The sequence below is a fragment of the Abramis brama genome, assembly GCF_963993115.1.
Source record: "Abramis brama genome assembly, chromosome: 8".
Taxonomy (NCBI): Eukaryota; Metazoa; Chordata; class Actinopteri; order Cypriniformes; family Leuciscidae; genus Abramis; species Abramis brama.
This window is the reverse complement of record NC_139970.1, coordinates 26,310,456-26,336,551: the sequence shown is the minus strand read 5'-3', so window position 1 is coordinate 26,336,551 and position 26,096 is coordinate 26,310,456. Positions and strand designations below refer to the sequence as shown.

General features: G+C 39.7%; 2 protein-coding genes and 1 long non-coding RNA gene across 18 annotated transcripts in view; 2 read left to right on the top strand and 1 right to left on the bottom strand.

The window, feature by feature from the left end:
* Positions 1-14,352, bottom strand: part of lrrfip1a (leucine rich repeat (in FLII) interacting protein 1a) — a 32,592-nt gene extending 18,240 nt beyond the window's left edge. For all 15 annotated transcript variants that reach the window (XM_084121478.1, XM_084121479.1, XM_084121473.1 and 12 more), the window contains exons 1-2: positions 13,766-14,352; positions 3,198-3,284 (exon numbers count right to left, since the gene is read on the bottom strand). In XM_084121478.1, coding sequence (XP_083977604.1) covers positions 3,198-3,284; positions 13,766-13,855 — 177 coding nt within the window. In that variant the 5' untranslated portion in view covers positions 13,856-14,352. The remainder of the gene's footprint in view (positions 1-3,197; positions 3,285-13,765) is intronic.
* On the top strand, positions 5,399-6,034 carry LOC311087954. The gene is made up of 3 exons (XR_014607399.1): positions 5,399-5,442; positions 5,639-5,671; positions 5,896-6,034. It is a non-coding gene; the product is annotated as an uncharacterized lncRNA (long non-coding RNA).
* Positions 14,353-15,121: 769 nt separating the features above from the next.
* Positions 15,122-16,730, top strand: LOC311088756 (ribosyldihydronicotinamide dehydrogenase [quinone]-like). Of its 2 annotated transcripts, XM_084123037.1 has the most exons (6): positions 15,122-15,157; positions 15,398-15,565; positions 15,666-15,796; positions 15,892-16,005; positions 16,132-16,233; positions 16,346-16,730. In XM_084123037.1, the coding sequence occupies exons 1-6, from the start codon at positions 15,154-15,156 to the stop codon at positions 16,643-16,645; spliced, it is 819 nt and encodes a 272-aa protein (XP_083979163.1). In that variant the 5' UTR covers positions 15,122-15,153; the 3' UTR covers positions 16,646-16,730. The 2 variants fall into 2 exon arrangements, with proteins under 2 accessions (XP_083979163.1, XP_083979162.1); XM_084123036.1 differs by lacking the exon at positions 15,122-15,157 and having other exon boundaries at positions 15,171-15,565.
* Positions 16,731-26,096: the final 9,366 nt, after the last annotated feature.

Genomic DNA, 26,096 nt, shown 5'->3' with positions numbered 1-26,096 from the left:
TATTTGACATGACAGAGAGCGAACCAAGTGGAAGATTGTGTACACAAAGATAATGGAATGGAAAGAGAAAGCTGTTAAATTTTTAGCGATCCATCAGGCAGGTGTCATATTACTTGGCCTAACAGGTGAAAGTGAAAAGCACCAGTTTACATACTTGACTCAAATGCATGAAGGTTATGTGGATCAACAAGCAGCAAAATTCAAAGGCATCACAGATAAGATAGAATTATAAGTCAGGAATTTTAATAATCACACTGCAAGTTAATAAAAGCATCGGAATTATGCCATGCAACTGTTCAGATATCTAAAGATATACTTAAGAATTAAAGATGGTCATGTGATTAGGTCTGTGGGGTAACAGAATTCTTTCCACTGATGTTTAAGGTTTCATTCAGTCCACTAGTGACCAAACCAATGAACAGCACTAGACTAGTAAAGCAGTGCTGCGTTTAAAATGACACATTTTCATATTTGTTCTTGGCCATAATTTTTGTAATTTTGTAAGTAACCATAACATCAGCAGAAAAGCTGAAGATTTGGGTTTTAAAGCTACTTTAAAAACTACTAACAACATGGTCTGGTCCCCACAGTAAACTTAAATTGACCTCCTGCTAATGACACAACTAAACATTGTAAATAGTTTTTTTAAAAAGCCTAGGCTATTCTTCCATTCATTTCTTGATAGAAAAATACATTCACGGAATGAACGTTTGTGTTAAGAATTTTAATAATATAATCAATCATTTTGAATCTGATTATCGTATTGTCTAATATTCTACTGAACTTCTTTTTACTATAACCTTTCATTCTCACTTGCTGTGAAAAACCTACAGAATCTCACCCAACTGGTTTCCCATTCCCATGTATTTGCTCCAGTTTTGATGAGTGTTTGTTAACATAACATTCCTGTAACAAAATCTCTTCATTGGAGGTAATCTTTAATTAGAGACTTTACCACAACATTAGTGCTCATTTGTTTCTGCAAAACTCTGCACTCTCATAAAACAAAGAAACTAAGAAACTGTCAGGGTATGATAAGAAAATGTTTAAGATGACCGTGTACTCCATTAGGCACAAAAGAAAACATTTCTCATCTTTCCAATGCTCATCTAGTAAATTCAAGCTCACCTTCCTCAGCACAGGGGTCTGGGGTCGCCCATCGATCACTTCCCTAGCCCCTCTACGCACTAGTCGCTTGCAAGCCGTCCTACTAGTATCAGTGTCCCCGTCTACCTCAAGACTGAGGAAGACAGAGACTTTATATGATCCCAAAGATATAGTCTGTCATATAATCCAAACCCCACAGCCTGTTTGCGCTACAAGTTCATCTTCACAAAGTCCTGATTGAACTCTTCCAGATATATTTTGTCACAGCATGTTCAATCTTGAGTCATTGTGTTCCTGATTACCATAATGATCACATCCCAGATAGTGAATGGGAACTGAGTCTGTTATCCTGCTGCAGGTACGGCTGAAAGCTCATAATCTACTTTAATACTTGGCTGGAATTTTAAAGCCACAAAGCGCACACCCTTAACATTCTCACACACCTCCTGATCAGACCGGGTTTAACTCTGAATACTAGCTAATCTTTCAAGTGTGACCTGGGTATGCGTAAAGGCTGTGTTTATCTTCATTACATAAGTTTGTTGCGTCTGAGCTCACAGTGTGAGTTTCTGGTTTTCCATTCACTTCTGACGAACCCTGAGCAACAGTTCATTCATATGCAAGCACCTAATCAAATGTCCCTAAATATCTACAATTTGTTTGTATTCGTGCTACTGAACCCATGCCATACATACCTGTGTGTGCAGCCTGAGCAGTCATAGTGCATTAAATGACTAATTACACAGAATCAATCATACACCTATTGGAACCAAACCTTTCTTAAAATCCAGCTCCCTTTAGGACGCTGGATTTTTTGAAGAAATCTCCCTTTTGAACTTTACAGTTCAAAAAGCCTGACACATCAAATGAGTAACTCAAAAACATCTATAAATTCTGTTTGTAAAGACTTACAGTAACTGTACTATAACTGGGGTAAAGTACAAAACCTGCAGTAAAGCTGCAGGGTGCTACACCAAAATAAGCATAAAGACAGATCAAGCTTTTTCATGAATGGTAATGCTATTTGAACAAATTCCACAGACAACCTAATCCAAATAAATCAATTGCATGTTATTGTTCATTTTCAATTGCTGTCAATAGACCTTAAAAGGATAGTTAACCCAAAAATGTAAATTCTGTCATCATTTAACTTATGTCAGAAAGACGTTTTGAAAAATGTCTTCTCTTTTTTCCATGCAAAAAGTAAATGGGGTCTTAAGCAACACTGGACCCCGTAATTTTTTTTTTAAAAAGCAATCTATTTAAAAACACCAAACTGCTCATGATATAACTGATATTTCTGAGTATTAGCTGAGGCTCAAGTTCCAATGTAGCAGTTCAAATGGCCTCTTAGGAGGTCCTGACCCAAGGGGTGATTAACTGACCCTGATCCCTGTTAACCCAGCCAAAACATGTCCTTCAAAGCACAGAGCCCACAATCATGATGAAGATTAAACAAATTGAACATAATCGGCTGACAGCGTTGTACAGAAGCAAGTCAACAAGATTTAATTTTGAGAATAAAGGCGGCGTTTTCTGCTGGTAGTTCAATAGAAGAAATTGAAATTTTAAAGGCCTACAGCTCAACACACTCTTGAACGCTGTTGGAAAGGTCTCCTCCTGTGTTTCAACATTGTGTAATGCAGATTATTTGTTTTTGAGATGCTTTCAGTGCTTAAACTGTTCGTAAGTGTGATGATTATTACACCAGTCAAAGGGGACATATCCATCGTATGCACAGGAAGGAGTTAAGCAGATAAGGATTTTCCCAGGATTTTTCCAGGAAGTCACCTCTTGCTGGTGGGCATCTAAAACAAATCTAGGTGCTGGAACAGCACTGTCATGCTAGAATATTTGCCAAAGCCCTTTTTAAGATATTTCTACATATATTTGATTTATACTGAGATCAGGTCTAAGTTCTATACAGATAATTAGATAAGATAGATAATAAGATGTATAAATGGATAGATTGTAACAATATGTGCATAAAAGTTGATACCAATCATATTTTGACAAATTAACACATTTAGCAAAACTAAGGCTAAATTTCAACCCGAGATTAAGCTCACAGTGATTGTGTGTTTCTTCACCTCTTTCTGTTGTCTCTCCAGTTCTCTCATTCTGATTTCACGAGCTTCTGCACGGGCTGCTCTCTTAGCTGCCAAACGGGCTTCAGCCTGCAGGGGGCGGGTGGGGGAAAGAAAAAGAGAGAGAGGTAAATTCATTAAACCATGACTATGAGAGCATGAGCAATGTAGTAAATGCAAAAAACACAAAACAAGCACATAAAAGCTTTGCACTAAACTTAAAAAAATAAAAAATAAAATTCACAGGAGGATCAAAGGAAACATAATGTCAAATGTGATTACATGAATATGTTTGTGTACCTCACTGTCATAATGTTTCATGTACTGTAACTGTATACTCCTCAGATGGCACATGCTATGAATGTGTTTGTTTACATGAGTACGCATGCGTGTATTTGTGACTTTAGACAATCACACTTTGAAAGTCCTTTTAAGGAAAAGACTCCCTTTCAGGCATGAGGGGGAGAGAGAGAACATGCACACTTCCTTCCTGTAGATGACGCCACAAAATGTGCAACAACCAGAAAAAAAAAGAAGAAACCTCAACTCCAGTATTACATCACAGACACCCTCACATAGTGATGTCTCTACCTTAACTCCACCTACACTCCTTCCACACAATCCCATGCTACAAATAATCTTTACACCAGAGCAGTGACTGTAACATTCCCAGTTTTGCACCAGTTCCACAACACATTCCTGAAAAAGCAGCAAAATATGTATGATTTAAAGAATAGGGGTTAAAATAGTGAAATTACTGCTTGAAGGGATGCATGCAAAGCTTTAAAATGATTTCCTGTGTTTGTTTGCCGATGGAGAAAACCATAATAACGTGTTCCCGAGTAAATGTCAGATCATATCTTAATGTCTCAGACTGAGGCCTTCCGTCCTTAACGGAGTCGAGCAACTTTCCAAGGAAGCAGCTGTTTCTCACCACAAAGGTCTTGCATCCCTTTGCCAACACCGATGAAAAAAAAACATGGATCCAAAATAAATATTTCCACAGTTTCAACCATAGTTATAGTACTAGTAGTTCTAACAGTAAATGATAGCTCTAATTTTGTTTTTAAGGACAAGCAAACTGGAATTGTAACCTTTCACATCCTCAATGATATTTTACAAAACCATTTGACTTAATTAAATGACGGTGCTGCGCAGCGGTCAAACAACATCAGAATTAAATGTCCAAATTTTTAAAAACATCTCTCTTTTATATTTAAAATCACTACTTTGTAAACAGGAAATGTGTGACCATGTCTTGTTAGTCAGTACGGTTGTAATGAAGGCAGATAATTATGTAGATAAACTGCTAGGGAGAAGTTACCAAAGCAAACCCCAGCACTTAAGCAGCTGTCTGAACATGTTTATAACTTTTCATTTTCCACGAGCACAACAATACACCCATGCATACAAGCTTTGGTAATGCTTTTAAATAACAGCATTACCAGCCAACATGGCTTTGACTCTGCTGAAAATGTTGAATAATATTTCACTTAAAAAAAAAAAAAAAAAAAACTTAGACTAAACATAAAGAGTAATAGAGTCTTCTGAAAACATGCAGGAATAAATGTACTCTATGACTGTGGGACTAACAGGGTAACCAAAACTATGCCTTTTTTGACCATAGCAGGAAGTTAGAGGGCTGAGTCATTCACAGTTGAGCCTGATCACACCCTTCCTGCAGTATTAACAGAACTAACTGCTGATCGCACAAACACCCATCACTGCTGCTCGGTCCTGATGTGGACATAATGTGCATGTACTATGATTTGCATCAACAGGAAATAATAATACATTTTACTAAACAAAATCTATTCACTCTATGCATAAAATTGTGCATATGCACCTAAAAAGCAGCAGGATAGAGGCAGCCACCCACCTTAAAGAAAGCATGCACTATTCTTCCTCTCTGAACTAATAACTTTTTTTGATAACCCATATTCATATTAAGGCCTACCTTCTTGCAGTTATCAAAGTAGACCATTATATCTGTCACGGTGAGCATATGATAGCCTGGGTCATCCGCATTTCCCCCCATCATGATAATTCTCACACTCTTATCACAGAAGAGAAAAACAAAGTGGCCTATTTCACACACCTCTCTCCTCTCACTCTCTCCTCAACAGCTATTTTTAATGACCCAAATGGAGCAGGCTCTATCAATAAACCCAAAATGCTCTAATTTAATGAACGTTCTGTGACGTGGCTGTTCTCAACGGGAAAGAAGAGCTAGTTCCACAGCTGCCTGGTAGAGACTTTTTTGGAATAAAACACATTGTTTAATTGTTCATCAAGTTTATGTTGTGCCTGCATCAATGTTAATATAAATAGTTACTACATGACAATTTTTTTTGTTTGTGTGGCGCTAGCTGGTACGCCTACATCTTGGATGTAAACTACTATACAATAATAAACACAATAATAAAGTTCTCTGACATTTCCAGGTCCCATGATGACCATTGGAATCCTACATGCATGTGAGTGTACAAGATACCATTCATTTTTTATTCTTTTTTTACTGAGGGAAAAACTACTGTTCTTACTGACCTTTTTTTCCCCCTAAATTGCAATATGAGCACCCATGGAACATCTTAGGGTTCAATAAACTCTAAGATGGAATTTTGTAAGATAATGACATATTTGTCTCAAATGATTGTGGACAGCTTTACTAAAACCCTTTATTTGGTGCCTTTTAAGGTAGACATGCAGAACAAGTCCTGGGAGTTCGATGAATGCCAGAGTCCAGAGCACTTATCTATTGACATAAATACCACAGAAGGAGATGCCAAGTTCACCAGATCTCCCTCTCCCACGGCCTCTTGTACCAGCATGCTAGGCTGAGCGGGTACATGCTAATCAGCGGGAGTGCTAATAGACCAGCTGTAATGGAAAATGAAGGGAACAAACAGAAGATATGCAACACAAATGACTGGAAGTCCACAACTGCTCCTTCTTCACTGTGTTTTTGGACAGTACTCTGGAAGCAAAACTTACTATAGTGTAAAAAATTAGGCATTATTAACTCCAAAACTATGACTTATATAAACCAAAAGAGACTCTGGCCAGTTTCATTCATTTTAATGTGGAAAGCTCAATATTCAAAATGTGAATCATTTTGCCATCTGTGTAAACTGGATTAACTGTCTTCAGTATGAGACATAAACAGTCTTTCTCACTCCAGTACAAACGTAAGAGCCAGAGACTGGAACATATGAGATCACTGGAGACGTCTGCCACATTTCTGGTCTGCCCATATTAACACCTACATAAATTGTGCCAGCCTGCCATGTCAAACATAAACCATACAATGTCGGATCTGTGTGTGGTGGGTCCATATTTTAGCAGTCCCTAGGATCTGTGACAGGCTTTAATATCAAAAGTGAGCTTGAGCAAAAAGAAACTGACCATGTAGGGCTAAAAGTGTTTAGGAACATGAATTTGGGTCATTCCGAGAATGGAGAAAATGATGGCAAAAAGGTAGGGAAAGAAAAAGAAGGAAAAGAGATGATAAAATTAAGTGACCATTACTAATATAAACCTCAGACAATGGAAAAGTAAATTTTCTATGTTTAAGGGATAGTTCTAAATATAAAGTATCATCGCCCAACGCTAACTTGCTAAATGCTACCATGTTAACATATTATAAACATTAATATCATGATTTTGCTTTGAAATCATGTGTATTGTTAAAAGCGCTTTACAAATAAAATTGACTTGACTTGAAAATGTTGTCATCTTTTACTCACCCTCTTTTCGTTTTGGCTTGTTTGGCTTACGGTCTACTGTGAAAATGCAAAAGAAGATCATTTTAAAAATGTCTTCTTGTTTTGGACCCCAAATGACTTTCATTATATGGACAAAACTGTTGAATCATTCATCAAAATATTATCTACTGCTTTCTGCAGAAGAAATTCAGACAGGTTTGGAATGACATGAAAGTGAGTAAATGATGAAGGAATTTTCTTTAGGTATTTACCCATCCCTTTAAATACTTTGCTGTTCCAAATTATTCTGCAGAGGGAACTATAAATAAGCCATTCATATTGACCCAAAAAGTCCATACACTGTAGCTCTGCGGTGCTATCAAAACATTAGTATTTTGTTTGAGCAGTTCGACAGGTCCTGTTCTGTCTCAACCAATGACGTTTGCATCATTATTCAGGCAAACCCTTTTGATACATTTCATCCTTAAACCCTGAGAAACCTGAGGCAGGCAGGGTGATGTTCTGATGCCAGAGTGCCCATCTCAGATGACTGCACAGAAAAGCAGCTCTTCACAGAAGAGAAGACCTAGAGTACTTGACCAACGCTTGCTTCACTGACAACACGAGTTACTCAAACCTGTGAGAGAAACTCTAGCCTGTTGAAATGTAGGAATAAGAAGAGAGTAGCATGATGGTGAAAGAGTGTCTCATCTACTGGTCTCTGGTTTCTAATGGCATTCATTACTCTCTGTTCTAATACCTAAGAAAATGACTCACAGGTGAGCTAGGTTTACAATGCAGTAGAACTGATAGCACTCTAGATTTCTCCAGAAGAGATTAAGAGTACGAGTCAGAGACCAGCAGGGGCCGGTTGCATAAACCTCTAAAACAGTCTTACAACTTAGACATCAATTTATTTTCTTTAAGACTGTTCATATCTGATTAACTGCTAGTGGGTCATACTTGAACTTAAGACACTGTCTTAACATAATGGCTATGTTTATGCAACCGGCCACTGTCAGAACTCATTCAGCAGACTGGTGAAGGTGGTGAATCACTTTGAATTTATGGAAATTGTATTTGTTTATCCTACATTTTTTATGTGACATCCTAAAATTTGCATAAAAATATTCAGATGGAAACCCAGATATTTAAACCCTAGTAATTGTAATATGTCTGTGGACTCCTTTCTCAATTTTTAATGATCGTACTTTAGCATTATATTGTGCTCATGTAACAACACTTGTTAGAATCTCTGAGATGAAGAGGTCAGCTGGAGTCAGGGTCAGAGTGAGGGAAAACAGAAGACATATTGTTTCTTCATACAGAGGAATGAGCAGTGTCTTTGCAACATAACAGAACGTTTTACACATCAAGCTGTTTCACACCTACATTTGTCAAATAAACAAACAACTTGCACCAAATGGCGAATCCGATACCAGAGCAAGAGTTTGTCCAAATTCCTTTTCCTTTAGCAAATGGTCTTATCAGACCAAAATCCACAACATGACCTTGTACACCAAGTTAATAAATCATGAAACAGGAACCATTTTCTCTCTCACTGCATTTCACATTTTTGAGCAGACATGTAACTTAAGGGAATACAAGTTTAACGCTTTTTAAAAAAGGGAGAAAAAAACAATAAAACAAGACTTCACAGATAAGACGTATATGTGTAGGATTACCATGTACCTTATTTTAAAGATAAGTCATTGTTGGTTATTCTGAGGATTATAACAGAAAGCATCATTGTATGGTGCTAGGTCACTGAAAACCCTCTTTGACCTTGCTATAAACTGTTGAACTACTAAAATTAGGAGCATCACCTTATAGGCCTGTTTACATTTACTCATTTAGACACTTATATAAATCAACTAACACTAAAAAATACTTATGTCTAAATGTAAGATGTATGCATTTTAATTGTATGTAATGTGATGCATATTTGTCAGTCATACATAAATGAAACAAGAATGCGATTTTTGTAATAGTACTTTTAAACAGTATACACAATAACCAGGTTATATATTTATCATTAATAAATCAAACATCATACATTTTATTTATATGAATCTTACTTGTTCCACAGCTAGCCATATTTAACCATGTTCATGCTTTTTAATTGATTAAATTTAACTAATTTTACAATTTACATATTTATGCTGATTTTCATTTGAAAATATGATTTAAATAAAATGGATACTAAAACCTAATAATAAACTATGCCATTATATTTTTTGTTAATGTACAAATGAGGAACATCGCAACCAATTTGTCGCAAGAGGAAATATTCATAGTACACAATGCTAGTTTTAAAACACTAAATTCAAGTAACAAACAAAAAAGATAAGTAAACAAGGTAGAGGTGAAATACAGAAAAGAAGAGAAAGAGACCTTTAAATAAATAAATAGGAGTTATGCCTAAGAAGCAGTTATCGCAGCAACTATGCTTATACACAAACATCCTGACCAATCAGCATAAAGAGCACTAGAAATATGGACTCCGCATTACTCCTTTAAATGGGATGCATCCCAACAGCAGAGAATAAACAGGAAAGCAATTGTGATAACAATCTTCAGGGGCCCATCAGTGACGTCAGGAAAAAGGAAGAAAACCCTTTCTGAATCCATGTCCTTATATGGAGAGGTTCCATTCTTGGTGAAAGATATCAGCATGCGAAAAAGGTTTCTGACTTAAGTGTGCTGACATTATTTGAGAGTTTTCTACACAATGTCTTGCTTCAACATGTATAAACAGTTCTGCAACAAGGCTCTTGAAGAAAACTGCGTTGTTGAATACAATCCAGTGCACGTTTAACCTTGGGGGCACTCAGAGCTTATCCTGAGGGAGGCAGAAAAATTGTTTATGATTGTCATTGACCAGTGATAAGCAGGTGATAATGCGTCAATGCGCTACTGTGTTTGGTATTATTCATAAACCCATATTTGTGTGTGGGCACACAAATTATGTATTATGATGTCAGGACTCTTCTTCTGAATGCAGAAATACAAAACTGCTCCTGACAATGAGTTTAGATTAACAAACAGCTCTCATCCCACAATCCAAAGTCTGAGCCCAGATTAATGATCTAAACACCCTCCAGAGCACAAAGCCTGGCATCCTAATCTGCTTGTAAGCATCTCAGATGCATTCTGGCACTGTCACAGTGTCATCCAATGACTGAGCTTGCTAGTAGCTTCCAGTGGAGAAGTTTAACACAATCATTTTTGAAATGTTGAGACTGTTAGCAATGAGAAATGTTAAGTACAAGCTAGTTTACACTATCAAATATTTGGGGTTGGTAAGATTTTTAAATATTTTTGAGAGAAGTCCTCTATGCTCACCAAGGCTGCATTTATGTGATTAGAAATACAGTAAAAACAGTAATTGTGACAATTTAAAATAACTGTTTTCTACTGTGATATATTTTAAAATGTAGTTTATTCCTGTGATGGCAAAGCTGAATTTTCAGCATCAATACTCCTCAGTTTTCAGTGTCATATGATCCTTCAGAAATCATTCATGCTGACTTGGTGCTCAAGAAACATTCCTTATTATTATCAATGTTGAAAACGGTTGTGGTGCTTAATATTTTTTCAGGATTCATTGATAAACAGGAAGAACAAAATACCAGCACTTATTTGACAGAACTGTATAACATTATGTTTTATTGTGCATTTGATCAATTTAATGCATCCTTGCTGTATAATATTTTATACATATATATATATATTTTTTTTTTTAACCACTTTTGAACGTTTGTGTGTGTGTGTGTGTGTGTGTGTGTGTGTGTACAATAAGATGGAGAACATTGGCTCAGCCTGGCCTACTTTGAACTATCCGTGTGCTAATCTCACTAAAACTATTCTCACACAATTAGTTAAAAGCTCTGTTGTTTTAAACCAATCCAATCATTCTCTTATAACAAAACTATTGAACACATTTTTAACAGACTTGCCAACATGCGTCTGTCTCAATAGCCGATTTTCAGCTGTAAGCCTCTTTTACATAGTAGGGATCAGTCCTGCCAGCAACTCAACTTTCTATTGTGAGTTAATTGCTCTAAAGACTGGAAATCAACTTTCATCTTGCTTGAAATAACACTGGTAGTGACATTGACAAATGAGCTTTTGACAAACCATTGTCCTGATTAATCATACAGACTGACATGGTTACGCCATAAATCACATCATAAATCAGTCAGCACACAAAATGGTTTACAAGCGGAGAGCATTTCTGACTGGCTAGTTTTCTGGCTTAATTAATAATTGGCTTAATAAAAGCACAGGCTGCTCCCCTGACTGTAGAAATGTGAAATGTTAATACAATTCGAAATAACTGTTTTCTATGTTTAAAAATGTAATTTAATTCAGCTGAATTTTCAGCACTATTACTCCAGTCTTCTAATACGCTGATTTGCTGCTCAGGTCACATTTCTTATTATCAGTGTTGATAACAGTTGTGCAACTTGTGCTGCTTAATATTTTTGTTTAAAAAAAACATGATACCTTTTTCCAGGATTATTTGATGAATAGAAAGTTCAAAATAAAAGCATTTACTTAAAATAAGTATTTTATAATATTATTATAAATGTAAATTATATGCATCATTGAAGTTGGTCTGCATTTAAATTTAAATACCTCATCTAATAAATGAGGAGTGTTGTTGTAAGAAACTTTTTCAGTATGTGCCAAAACTTTGCGGAATGTGGTCATGAACCACAGCTGAAAACAATCTATTTATGTCATGCGTTTGTCTTACCAGATTCCACAATTTTAATCTGTGTAACTAGAAGGACAAACAAAACACTGAATCAAAGTGTTGAGTAGCAATTGTTGAAATTGTTTTACAGGAAATCCTTCACTGACTCATGTTTTACTGAGGCCATTTCTCACTCTTACCAGCTTAGCTACATAAGAGAGCAGCAGAAAAGCACAGCCATTAAGGATTACTAATGCAGATGTTATCAGCATGTGTTTCCATAGCATCCATCATCAGATGCCCCTGTTCCCTATTCTGCTCATTGTAATGGCCCCCCAGAACTTCATGTCTGGTCTTGAGGCTGCACTAACAGCTGCCCTGAGGGCCTTCTATTTTTAAAGCTCTTGTTAGAGAATCAACGATCACATGAGGGCCAACATACCAGCCTGTCAGAGAGCAGCAAGTGTGGGACGGCAGCCTATATCAGCAACAAATGCAGGTACCAGGTGAATAAATGTGGGACATGCATGGAACACAGGAAGTAAATACTGAAATAGGCCCTCAAAAGTTGATAAAGTGGCTCTGAAAGAAATATAAACCTTAAAAAAGTCTTAGGAAAATTTTAATAATTAGCTTATTTGTAAAGGCATTCAAAAACCCTTGAAAACGTGCCAAGCAGCAAGTAAAAAAAAAAAAAAAAAAGGGTTAGACCACAGTATCTTGTCATCGTCTAACTGAAACTAAACCTGCTCAGAAAGAAGCTCTATGAGACCTTACGTGACCTCGCTGATTAAATTTGCAAAAGCTCTGTTGCAAAGCCACATGGGAGAATACTAAAAAAATAATTTCCATTTCAAGAGAAACAGGTTTGATCAAAAAAAAAAAAAAAAACCTTTAGCGGTCATGCTGAAATTATACAAATGTGAGACTGAAAGATGCTTCCTGATTCGATGTTCCACAACATTGGTGTGTTTAACCTGAATCTCTCTTTATCCACATGCTCACTTGTTACTAGAGATCAACTCAATGTGCTACAGAAAACAAAATGCACTCTTACAAATGGGCAATTGTCAAGTTAGGCTACTTTTAAACACTTCAAATAGGTCCTTCCTTCCATCAGCAGTCAGACTCTTTAACTGCAATAACAACATCATATAGCACTTTTTGTGTATTTTCTCACCTGTTATTTTGTCTGAATTTGTAGCTGGGGTAACAAGTGAATTTCCCCAGTGTGGGATCAATAAAGTCTATCAAAGTTTTACACATCCTCTGACACTTGTGCATGTATTAAATATTTTAGCTTATTGATAATGCATAAACACCAATGAGTGTTTCATACTGTAACTCAGACTTCCCCTAAAACCACTGCATAAATTAAAAAATAATAAAATAATAATAATAATAATAATAATAAATGTATCTAAACAGATGCATATTACACACAAATATAACATGCTTCTCTGACTGTATTTCTCACTCTAAACTGAGAGTACAGTGCATGCTGACAGTAGAGTGAGAAGGCCTCTATCCTGCCTACTACTAAGCATGATGTCTCAAGCAGAGACACACTTACTAATAATAGAATGAAACATTAGCTACAAATGATATGTATAACAGTCTATTACACTCTTTACTTGTCACTATGGGTGTGCAAGGAAGGAACATCATGTCAGTCGAAGATCTGACTGGCCAAAATCATTTCCTAAGCACTCAAATCAAGGTTCTCTCCACCATGACCCAAACACCTGTTCCAGCACATCAAACTCAGCTTATGTTGCACACTGCTAGCACTTTCAAACACATTACTGCTATGATGCAGAAAAAGAACACCTTTGACCAAAACAGTTCAGAAACTTGTAGATAGGCGAAAGCAACTAAAAACACTAAGAGGAAGCAGACATAAGGAAATGATCTACAACTTGTACATAATAATAAAATATGAACAATGCAGGGCCACGTGAGGGCAAAAGCATGGACTTTACCTTAGTTAGGCTTCTGTTATGTTAATTGGATACTTGTGAAACTGTGTAATGCTCTTTGGTTTAATAAATAAACTGACTCAGGATGTAGAACCATGTGATTTTCGTATTTTCCACGGGAGTTTAACCCTGTAATTCTGCAAATGAGACAATTACATTAGTTTATCTCTTATGAGATCAATTTACCTCTTTTGCGATTACGTTGAGGGCATCTTCCTCGGCAGTCAAACCATTTTTGCTGGTGGTTCTTTTACGTCCTGGCCCTTGAGACCCCATTGGTAACCTTTAATAAATCTTTCCGAGAAACACACGCTCCTTTACGCGTGAGAACCGATCCTTTGGAGAGTTATTCCTTCAGCAGAGGCATAAGAAAAAGAAAACACGTTTCCAACTCTAACCAAAAAAAAACAAAAAACAGCGAGGCTACGTCGTGTCGTTCGCGACGCGGTTCATTGTGTTACATCCGTCTTTTTGCACTCTTCCTAGTGCTGTACTGAGAAAGACTGAAGAGTCACCGGTGCTGAGAGCGCAAACGCCTTTTCATGACACACGTGTCGCCTCTGAGGAGCTGCCAAAATGGCTGTAAATGATCTAGACTAGAGTTTGTTTGCCTAGAGAGTTGGGTTCTTTAACAGTGTGATTGTCAGTATAACCGCTGGGTTAAAAGTTTTCTTTCAGTTCATTGTTGCGCGGATGGACTGTGAGCGTCTTTTGGGGGAGTTTTAGGGCTCGCACTCGCAGACCCTCTTCGCTATTTTTAATCATGGGAGTCTGCTGCTAAAAACAGAAACCTTATCTTGCACTTCTTAAAGTCATACCCATGTGCTTACGCGCCTTTCGCAATAATAAACTGCTGGATTTCATTCTGAAGTGAAAAAAAGCACTGCTTGGGCAGTGCTATAATTGCTATAGCAAAATATATTGCTATAGTCTAACTAGCCTCAGCCTGACCAAGTGTCCGGTTTAGGTGGCCTCAAGCACATCATCAATCCTAACCAGTTAAAAAAACACAAACTACACCAAAGACCAGAAAAGTTTCCCTTTTCCCTAGCAGAATTGTAGTCATAATTATAACCTGGGTGATACAAACAATTTCTAAGCAAAACAGCTCGTTGTCTAAACTGAGTCACCAAATTGATAGTTGGCCTATTTTTTATCTTTATCATTATATTTTATCTTTATTATATAGGTATTTTATTTGTATGGCTCTAACCCTAATAGACGTCTATGTCTATAGCTCCAGTTGCTGGTGCATGTTGACATCTAGTGGTAAAAAGGTAAACTTAGCAGGCATAATGCGATTCTAGTTTATTGGGGTTTTTTTTGTTTGTTTGTTTGTTTGTTTGTTTTGTTTTTTACGATTCATATGCCGCTTTTAAGAAGAAATACATCCAGTTAATAATCACTTTTGTTAAACTTTTTTGCTGTAGATTTTTGTTTTTGGAAAGCCTCTAGCCTGCCAACACTAATTGATTAGTAAATTACTTTCAGCTGTGCTCAGGTGATTGTGGTTTTAAAATAAGCTCACAAAACTGTTGTTTTAGTTGATGCTCTGAGACCTGTGGGTGAGAAACATGGGTATGTTCTTTTGTTGCTGCAGTTTATGTTTGTTTGTTTCTTTTGTTGCTGCAGTTTATGTTTGTTTGTTTCTTTTGTTGCTGCAGTTTATGTTTGTTTGTTTCTTTTGTTGCTGCAGTTTATGTTTGTTTGTTTCTTTTGTTGCTGCAGTTTATGTTTGTTTGTTTCTTTTGTTGTTGCAGTTGATTGATTTTTTTTTTTTTTTTTTTGATTTTGTGTTTTTTTTTTTTTTTTTTCCAGCTGCAAAGACAGTGTTGATCGTGTATGCGCACCAGAGTGCTGGATCTTTCAATGCGGCTGTTAAAGATGCTGCTGTAGATGTGCTGAAGAAACAGGGCTGTAATGTTCTTGTGTCTGACCTGTATGAAATGAAATTCGAGGCCACAGCAACCAAGGAGGATATTACTGGTGTGGAGGCAGTGTTATAATTTGTTTAGAAAATATTAAACTTAAAAACTTTTGCCTTTATTGGAGCGCAATGGCTGTCTTGCACAATTTTCTGTTTCAGGAGCAGTGAAGAACCCAGAACATTTCTGCTATGGAGAGGAGACCATGCTGGCCTGGCAGGAGGGACGACTAGCTTCTGATATTGTAGAGGAGCACAAGAAACTAAAAGAAGCAGATATTGTTATTTTTCAGGTAAAGCTTCTATATATCAGAAATCGGATTTCGTTTAATTTATTTTTGTTGCTTTTGGGTACTTGTAGTTCTTAGTTTTTCTCTTTCTTTTGCAGTTTCCCATGTACTGGTTCTCGGTTCCTGCCATCATGAAAGGCTGGATGGATCGGGTTCTTACCCTTGGTTTTGCATACACCTCGGAAAAGCACTACAGTGCGGGCATCTTCAGGGTAAGGCCTACAAATCATAAACTAATCTCTCATTACATGCGCTAATCAGAAAAGGTTAAATGTTGGTTATTTAATGAAATGTGAGTGGGTTATTAATAGGTGAGTGGGTTTTTTAACTTGTGTCAGGAAAAGAAAGCCATGTTATCATTCACTACTGGTTCCCATGAGACCATGTTCAGCTCCAATGGGATCAATGGAGATATGAATGTTACTCTGTGGCCAGTTCAGGCAAGAAGCTTCATCCCTTATTATTTTCTCTTAACCAGGCTTAATTTTGCACTATTTGATTTTTGCATGTCATACTAACCTGGGACTGCTGTGCTAATGTTTTCTTTTGTAGAATGGTGTCCTCAATTACTGTGGCTTCCAGGTCCTCGCACCACAGGTCTTCTGGGCACCCACACATCTCTCTGCTGAGGCTCGTGACAGCCTGTTGAAAGGCTGGCGTACTCGTCTTCAAGGTCTTTTAAACGAAGCACCTCTCTCCTTCCCACCTGTAGAAAGTTTTGATAAGGTGAAAGGCTTTCAGCTGAAGCCTGAAGTTCATGAAAAGCAGGCTGATTCCCCCTTTGGTCTCACTGTGGGTCACCACCTGGAGAAACCTCTGCCACCGCACAGTCAGATGAAAGCTGGGGTATGAGATATGAGCAACACTGTCCCCATGTGGCCATGTTCCTGTAACTATCATGAAGCTTAATTTTTTCGATGTGAATAAACTGTTCATGTTTTGAATTCGAGTATTGTAATTAATTTTAAGCCATGTGGAACCCACAACTCCTAGCTTATTTCCTGAAGTTAATATCAGATTGGGAAATTTAGAAACCTAAACACAGTGGTTGATTTGTGCTCCCTAGTCAAGGTTTTTTTTTTTTTTTTTTTTTTTTTTTTTCTGCTGCTTTTAGTGGTCTTGTAGCCGTTTACCCCAATTTTGGTCAAACTTGACTGCAAAGCCGGTGTTTATTGGCAGGTACATGGCAGCTCAATTCTCTCATACATGGAGTGACTGAGTATTACAAATAAAACGCAAATGTTTAACAAACAGGTAGAGCAGACATGACCACTCTTTGCAGTGTCATCCAGACTCTTATTGCATACTAATGTGATGCATGTAAATACCTTGTTTTTGCCATTAGTCACCCCTAGCAGGTTCTATCAAACAGGGACCCTGTTGTAACATCCTACAAGGTGAAAAAAAAAAAGTTGACATCTAGTTGAGAAGACTATAATATTCACGCCAATCAGATATTGGTTGTCTAAAATTGCCTCATATCAATATAAATTTCTAGAGTAGTTCCAGTAGTGGGAGTGAATGTGAGATTAAGTGCACTCAATGTCCACAATGGTTTTGGACACCCAAATGGCTGTTCCCAACTTCCCTCAAATAGTGCCCTATTTAAAGTCTCTATGCAATGTTTTGGCTTTTAGTATGAATATGTTAGCCTTCCCTGGTGAAAAAGACGTACTATTAAATGTATAAAAAAATGTACTTGAATATGTTTTTAGTACAATACAAATATACTTTAATGCATTTTTAATACATTTAACAGTACGTCTTTTTCACCTGGGTTACTTTTATCTGTAAGCCAGTGTGCTCCAAAACAATGAGACAATTCGCATTTAGAAGACCAAACCCAACGTTGAAAATGAAAATCAGGTTGATGTTAGAATCCAACGTCAGATTGTCAATCTCCAGTGTTGGACAGACGTTGTATTGTGGTTGAAAATGTAAATTGGGTTGACGTCAAACCAATATCAGTTGGGTTCTAACGTCAACCTGACTTCATTTCCAACCAAAATCATCCCAACTGACGTTACTACTTTCTTCTCAAGTACCTTGACAGAAATGTAGTGAAAAAATTGTCCTCTCATTTAAACAGTTAAAATTTGGATGTGAAATAATTTGAGGTAATGAGATCATGTGACAACAATGTAGCATATTGCTATTTTAATTCATTACATTGTGTGCTGTTTCTCATATTATTGATGTATACTGTGCTGTCAGCAGATCATTTCCAAACGTTCTCTAGTAATCACTCAGACCTGCTTAGTGATTAAGTATACACTCAAACATCTAAGGGTGCCAGGTTTGACTGGTTAGCATGTTTTTTTAACCCTTGGTGGTGTAGAAAGTAAGCATGCTGCATCCCAATTCGCATACTATCTGTCCTAAATGGTATTCGAAATTAGAATTTGTTTCCCAAATCGTAGTATATTGAAATGAGTATTCCAAAGATACCCGGCTGGTCTACTTTTTCCCCACTTAGAATCCGAAGTTCAAATCTGTGCACACTCAAACAGCTATTTTTCACAAATATCTACGAGGTAACACTTTAGAATAACAGGGCATAAATAATCATGTACTAATACCTGAATTAATAGTTACTTCAACATGAACTCATGATTAGTGAAGATATGAACTAATCATGAACCAATGAAGAGCGATCCTTAACTACGACTGGAGTCATAATGATTCATGAATAACAGCAGCCTTAAACATGTTAGTACATGTTTGATAGTTAATGCATTAATTAACATTTAGGGGTGAACTAAATCAATCAGGCTCCATAAGAATAAATAAGAAGTAATCTAAATTTGAATTAAACATATGATTTAATGCTGCCATAATTTAAACTGTAATATAATCTGTCCTCTGAAGCTTTGTGACTAATAATTGGAATGGCACATGATTATTTAGTCATTAATTACACAGATCCATCTAACCAAACATGGAAAATAGACTAATAACTACCACTAATACATTTATTTTGATCTAAACCGTTTTCTGATTTTTATAGTACATTTAGGCCTGTGTTTAGTAATAGCTACTTTTCTTCCTGGAACTACAGTATGTAGGGTTTGTTTCTGGTAGGACTGTCATTAGTGGTGCACTCAGTGCTCGCTAGGCACCATCAAGGGGGTAATCCAGCATCCGGAAAGTGTACTGTAGCTGAGGGGCTAAGGACTGTAAGGTGCTAGCTGTTGCTAATGAGGTGAAGCTGGTCCGGGTGTGCCGGTGAGAACACCAAAGTCGGAGAAGGAATCCAGTTTAACAGATTTATTTATACAAGCATGAAGAGGGGGAGCCAGATCATAATGGGTTGTATTAAACAGTGCTCTCTATGCACAGATTGAAGAGGAGTATGAATACTGGCGCTGAGTGGTATCGTCTTTGCTTTATGTCCTGAGAAGTGTCAGCATATGAGTGTGTGGTCTGTAACAAACAAATAAAAGATATGCTCTAACAAACAATGCTTCTTTCTTGCACAATCACACTCATAACAACATAAATGGCATTAAAAATACTGGCTTCCCCAAAACATCAACACAATGTTGCCGTTGAATACAGCAGAACATGAAACATAATACACAGCTTACATGATTACACTGTACTGGATGAAAACTCAAATACTTCTATAACGTTACTTCACATTAGCACATTAGCATTTTGTGTCATAACTCTTTTCACATCTCTATCTCAGCAAACAACAATCAACTCAGCTCGAGTAACAGTGAAATTTACAGTACTCACTTTCTCTCTGGACACACACAACTTTAAACACTCAAAGGAATATAATGAAGATCAAAAACTGCATTTAGTCAGGGAATTTCAGGGCTCGTTCTCGCTGAAGATGACGGCTGATGCAAGACTGGATCGCGGCGCGCGCGCACTCTGAAGCACTCCACCGTATGAGCTGCGTTCCGTCAAAATAAGAGTCCCCGCAACCGGGAAAAGAGCGCTCTTATCCATCCACGTCGTAAATCAGTGTCATTAGTGAGACTTTCACACAGCCGCCCCCAAATTGCATACAATTTGCTCCTGAGAAAGGCTCACTGCTCAGCCTCTTCCATAGGCACTACGACGGAATCCGTTATGAATCTGGGATAGCTGGGAGGGCGATGAGACTGGTGTCCTTGTGTCCGGGTGACTTTGTCCTTGATCCGGACATCTGCTGACCTTACACGACCATCAGCGCTCTGATGTACCTTAGTCACTCTGCCGACTGGCCAAAGAGCCCTGGGAAGCTGTGGGTCCATCATCAGAACAACAGAGTTGACCGCAAGATCCACATTGGTGGTATGCCACTTCTGTCGAGGCTGCAGGGTGGGCAAGTAGTACCTTATAAACCTAGACCAGAAGTGGTCTGCCAAGACCTGACAGTGCCTTCATCTTCTCCTGCTCAAGCCTTCACTCTTGTTGTATACCACCTGGGGCAAAGCACCATCCAGCCGCCCCATCAAGAGGATGTTCGGAGTGATTGCATCCAGATCTGCTATATTGGCTGAGGTATATCCCAGTGGCTTTGTGTTCAGTATCGCCTCAACTTCCAACAAGACGGTACGGAGTACTTCTTCGGAGACCGGCTGAGCTCCTATAACTGTATACAAAGCAGATTTGACCGATCTTATCTCTCGCTCCCATGCCCCACCGAAATGGGATGCTGCCGGGGGGTTGAAGTGGAAGGCAATCTTCTGCTTCGCTAGAAGTTGCTGAAGCTCTGAGGATAGACCATCAAATGTCTCACAAAGCTCTTTCTCTCCTGCCTTGAAATTTGTGCCCTGATCCGAGTAGAGTTCAGCCGGCGTACCTCTACGGGCAATGAATCTCCTGAGGCTCATTCGAAACGAGTCTGAATCTAAGCTGTGTAAGAGGTCCAGGTGCACCGCTCTTGTGGTGAGACATTTGTAAATAATGCCTCATCTCTTCTCAGAGCGGCGTCCCAACTTCACCTGGAAAGGCCCAAAACAGTCTACACCCGTGGAATAGAAGGCTAGCTTATATAGACGCAGACGGGCCACGGGTAAGTCTGACATCTTGGGCACCGATGGCTTGGCCTTCCAACTTCTACACTCCTTACAGAGATGTTGTATATCGTCGCTGTCGGGCGGAATCCTCGTATCTCCAAAACCATTATTTTTCAGGAAATTAAAAAAACTGCATATTTTTTGAGTTATTAAACATTGTGTCGTTAAAGTTGGTATTATAACTTATATTTCTATCATATACTGTTGTATACCAACATTAACACAACATTTCCGCAAAATCATGTTTAATCGGAGATACAAGCTTTATGACTTGGGAGCGGGGAGATACGAGGTTACGCTGTCATTGATTAGAATGGTACAGACACAGACGTCGCTGCTGCCGGCAGTGTTCATCAAAGTCTGCGGTCGCATTGAGCCTTTTGACAAGAGATAAGGCTTTAAGAACTATTCAAATCTAATGATTGTGGTTACATACATCTTCCTAAACTCCATTTTAAACGTTTAAGAGATATGAGTGCGCAATACCAAAATACTAGGCTGTCTAAAATAGGCGGAAATTAATCTGCACGCAAACAAAGTCGGCGGTCGCGTTGAGCCTTTTGACAAGAGAAAAGGCTTCAATAGTTAACCAAAGCTAACGACTGTGGTTACATATATCTTCCTAAACTCCATTTTAAAGGTTTAAGAGCTATAAGTGAAGCAGAAAAAAAAATGATGAGCTGACTAACGTTAGCTGTCTAATAATAGGTGGAAATTAGCCTAATCTGCACGCAAACTTACCTTCGTGGCTCACGGGCTTCCTTCTGCACCGAAGCATTACAGCTATCGATTTTTAACAAAACAAGCCTACTCAAATGTATCTAACCTAACTATTTTCACTCGTTATTGTCTAAAAAACAGACAGAGCTATGCAATGATAGGCTTACTGGCGCCAGTAGACAGACCCTTTTTCTCCCATAAATAAAACCTGCTACTTGGGGTATTTTACATGCACAGTGCCAACTTCGAGTCAGTAAAATAATAATAAAAACAATAATTTAATGCTGGTATCCAAAACATTTATTTCAATTCAAGTATTATATTAGATACATTTTAAAACAATGCACACGTATAATAAGCCTAGTAATAATAAGCCTATAATACGTAGACATTTAAAATACATCAATAACTGATATCATAGTTTAACACAGATAAAATCAGAGTTAAGGCTTGCTTTACGTGTTGCTCGACGAGGATTTCTTATCGTTGCGACGTTCAATCCTGAGGAGACAAAATGCCGGATTATGCCGCGTAAGCTCCCACCGCGGAGTGAAGAAGAGGTGGAGTTACGAGGATTCTCAGATAGTTGAAGTGTCCAATGGAGTTACGAGATTTGCTCTCAAGCTATTTTCAACACTTTAGATTGGTTAAAAATTTGTAAAAATAACAGAACCACGTGGGGACTGACCAATAGCATCGATTTGTGAAAAAATATGAAATTGACCAAATTTGGACATACGAGGTTTCCGCCCGACAGCGACGATATGACGGATTGCCTTTCTCCCGCGCAGGATCCAGAAAGTGCGATGCATTTCTGCGTATACACGTTCAGGTCCAGGGTGACAGAGACGAGTGTCATAGTCCTGTATAAGTAGCTTGGTGGCTGGATGACTAGGATCCAAGACGATCGGGTGTTTAAAAGCAGAATCGAGCGCTTCAGCCCGCCGCAATCTACCACCAACACGTATGATCGCCTCCTTAGGGTCTAACTCTGGGGACAAGGTAAGTAGGCGACTACTATTTGGTACTGACTTGCCCTTCTTGAGGTGGTGCAGTTCTTCTGGGAAGCAGTCTTGCTGAATTCTCTTGTAGATTACCATTTCTGCTTGATGATAATCTGAAGCAGTAACAGCGCTACCCAGTCCAGCCACCCCATGAAGCTCACGCACCGTAGCCTCAACCAGATCCTTCCAAGTGTGTTGGCCACCTTTTAGAGAACATGGCCAGTCACTGTTAGTCACAATACCGCAGGAAACTGACTTCCTTTACTCTGACAAATCTGAATCAGGCAGCCTAGGTAGTTGAGATGGCCATTCGTTGGGTCCCTTAAGGAGGAAAGGGGGCCCTTGGCTCCAGCGATTAGGCACGGCGAGCTCCCCAAGAGTCTTACTCCGCGTGACATCATCGGCTGGATTCAGTGAGGAGTCCACATAACGCCAGGCGCTGGGTTCTGTGAGCTCCTGAATTTCAGCTACACGGGTGCCCACAAATACTTTAAAACGGCACGACTCCGACTGCAGCCAGGTAAGCACCGTGGTTGAATCACTCCAAAGTATAGTCTTATCAATCTTCAAGGTCAGCTCCCCTTCCAACATCTTTGCCAGTTGGGCTGCTGTTAGGGCACCGCAGAGCTCTAGACGTGGAATGGAGTGTCGTCGCCGGGGAGCGACTCTTGATCTCGCTGCCAGGAATGACAGGTAGACTTGGCCTTGGGCATCCTTGGTCCGCAGGTAAGAAACAGAGCCATAGGCTTTCTCTGACGCATTGCTGAATATGTGGATCTGTCTAGAGACAACCGTTTGACCCACGTGAGCTGGAACATAAGATCGAGGTAAGGTTATGTGAGGCAACAGATAGAGTTCGTCTTCCCACTTTTTCCAAGCTAACTGGAGCTCCTGAGGGAGGAGGGGGTCGTCCCAGTGACGGTGCTTATCCCACATGCTTTGGACAAGCAACTTGGCGCGGGTTGTGTAGGGTAATATGAAACCCAGAGGGTCATACTGCCGAGCTAGAACTTTATACACGTTGCGCATAGTCAGTATGCAATAGTCCAGTGGGTGGCTCTTATACCCCAAGATGTCTGATTCCCAATGCCAACTAAGTCCAAGAGCTGATTCGGACAGACCGGTGTCATCATGTGAGAGCCAGTGCTCCATACTGTCCGACCTTGCTTCCTTTGGCAGATGTCCGATGACACTTGGGATGTTACATGCCCACTGACGGATCTCAAATCCACCCGATGCCAGAATCTCCCTGAGTTTGTCGACCAATCCTCTGGCTTCAGCTGCAGTTGGCACGCTCTGAAGGCAATTATCAACGTAGAAACAGCGCTCTACAGAGTCTCTGACACCATCCCCTGGAACACTGTGATCTCTAGCATGCCGTTGAAGAGCAAAGGTGGCACAACAAGGTGAGCAGGTGGTACCAAAAGGCAGAACTTGCCATTCGAAGGTATCAGGGGGATCCTCTCGCTTCATATCTCTCCACACAAACCTGAGAAGTGGCCGGTCTTCTGGCAGAAGCTGGACTTGGTGGAACATACTCCTGATATCTCCACTAATTGCAACTGTTTGTTGCCTAAAGCGCAGCAGGACCCCAAGAAGAGATGCGCCCAAGGTCGGTCCTGGAAGAAGGGCATCATTCAGATTCATCCACGAAACTGGTAGGAACAGTTGAAAACAAGCCGATTCTTCCCATTATGGCTAACTAGATGATGAGGTATGTACCATGATTCGCCAGTCATTGAGATCTCATCTGGGCCCAACTTCTTGACAGCTCCTGATTGTACCAGCTGGTTGATTGCCTCACAGTAAGCTCTGGCATGTTGAGGGTCCTTAGCCAATCTCTTCTCTGTACTCCTCAAGCTCGGTAGAACTGCCTCTTTGGATGCCTGGAACAGGAGCATGTCCTGTTTCCGTAGCAACGGAGTAGCATACCGTAGGATGCCGCCAACCTCTACCCTCCTTGTCTTTGCCTCCAGGTGCTCTATTGCCTCCTTGTCTTGCTTCGATCTCACTGCCATCTTGTCACTCTGAAAAGGCAGCACATCCATCTGCCAGAGTTTCTCAACATTCCTCATCAACTCTGTTGTCTGCGGTGAAACACTGGTAAGGAGGCACTGTTGTGCGCATGCTATCCACTGGATGAGGTGAGTCGGCCCCTGAAGCGTCCAACCCAGTCTTGTACGGATAGCTGCCGGTCCTCCTGGAGGGCCTAACCTCACTGGCTCGACTGGAGTGAGCAGATGGGGGTGATCAGCTCCTATCAATACAAGTGGCTTGACATGCTCGAATGGTTCGATAGGGAGGTCCGCTAGATGCTTATATTTCCTCTTCAACATGGAGATGGGATATGAGTGATCCGCCAGGCTGAGGCGCTATGAAGTGAACGCCTCTGCAACCTGAAAGCTTCTTCTGGGATGTGCAAGGGGTGATATGCAGAATGAGACGGATGATCCCTTCAATGTTTGGACATCCTGTCGTATTGTGCGAAGGACAAGATCCTCTTGTCTACCTTGCAAACCAAGTCGGTCAACAGCTTCTGGAAGGAGCATCGTGCGTTCCGATCCATCATCCAATACCGCGTAGGTGTCAAGAGTACGGTCCTTGTTCCGAAGAAGCACTCTCACAATCTTTAATAGGACACGAGTGGAAGTTGATGGCTGGTCCAGGTAAAGAACCTCGGTACCGTTGTTCACTAGACAACTCTCTACTTTGGGTGGCTCTGCAGCGGGACGGGTGTTCACACTGTGGAGAACTCTCAAGTGCTTTCCTTAGCACAGGTCACAAAGTCTTTTGAGGTCGCACTGTGCAGCTTGGTGGGACCTCCCACATCTCCAGCATTTTTTATTCACCTTGATCCACTCTATGACTTCCTCCCTTGTGAACTTCTGAATGGCTGGGCACTTATTCAGAAAATGTTCTGAACTCTCACAATATGGGCAGTACTGCTTTATCTTGCCTCTCCTTTTGAAATCTGAGGAACTCTGACCATCTTGCTTTGTGGCCTTACTATCTCCAGAGCTCTCTGCCCCATGTAGCACGGTAGCCGCTGATCTACTGTGTCGCTTCTCAGCTTTGTGGCTCAGTGACCCTTGGACTCGGGTGTCGGATGGGGTGTCATAACTTTGACACCATGACTCATACTGGAGCCACTCTGCTAAGTCAAGCAGGGTATGAGTAGAGCCAGGTCGATGGAACATCTGACGTCGCAAATTTGCCCTCAACTCAGGCGGAAGTTTCGTGAGCAACGTGCAACGTGTGAGCCGCATCTCAGCTCAACTTCTCCATCAGAGCCCAGGGTCTTTAACATGCCCATTAACGACTGAACATGCAAAGCAAACTTCTCAAAGGCTGCTGTATCACCCCGCCTTATCTCTGGTGAGTCCATGACAGCAGCAATTCTCTTTAAGGCGACTTGATGTGGCTGCCCGAACTTCTCATTCAGTGCGGCCATTGTGTCTGAGTACGGCATAGGCGAATTGATGTATGAGTCGGCTATAAGGCAAGCCTCCTCCAACCTCAGATGGTCCACGAGAACCTGATATTTGAAGAGCTCAGTGGCATCCC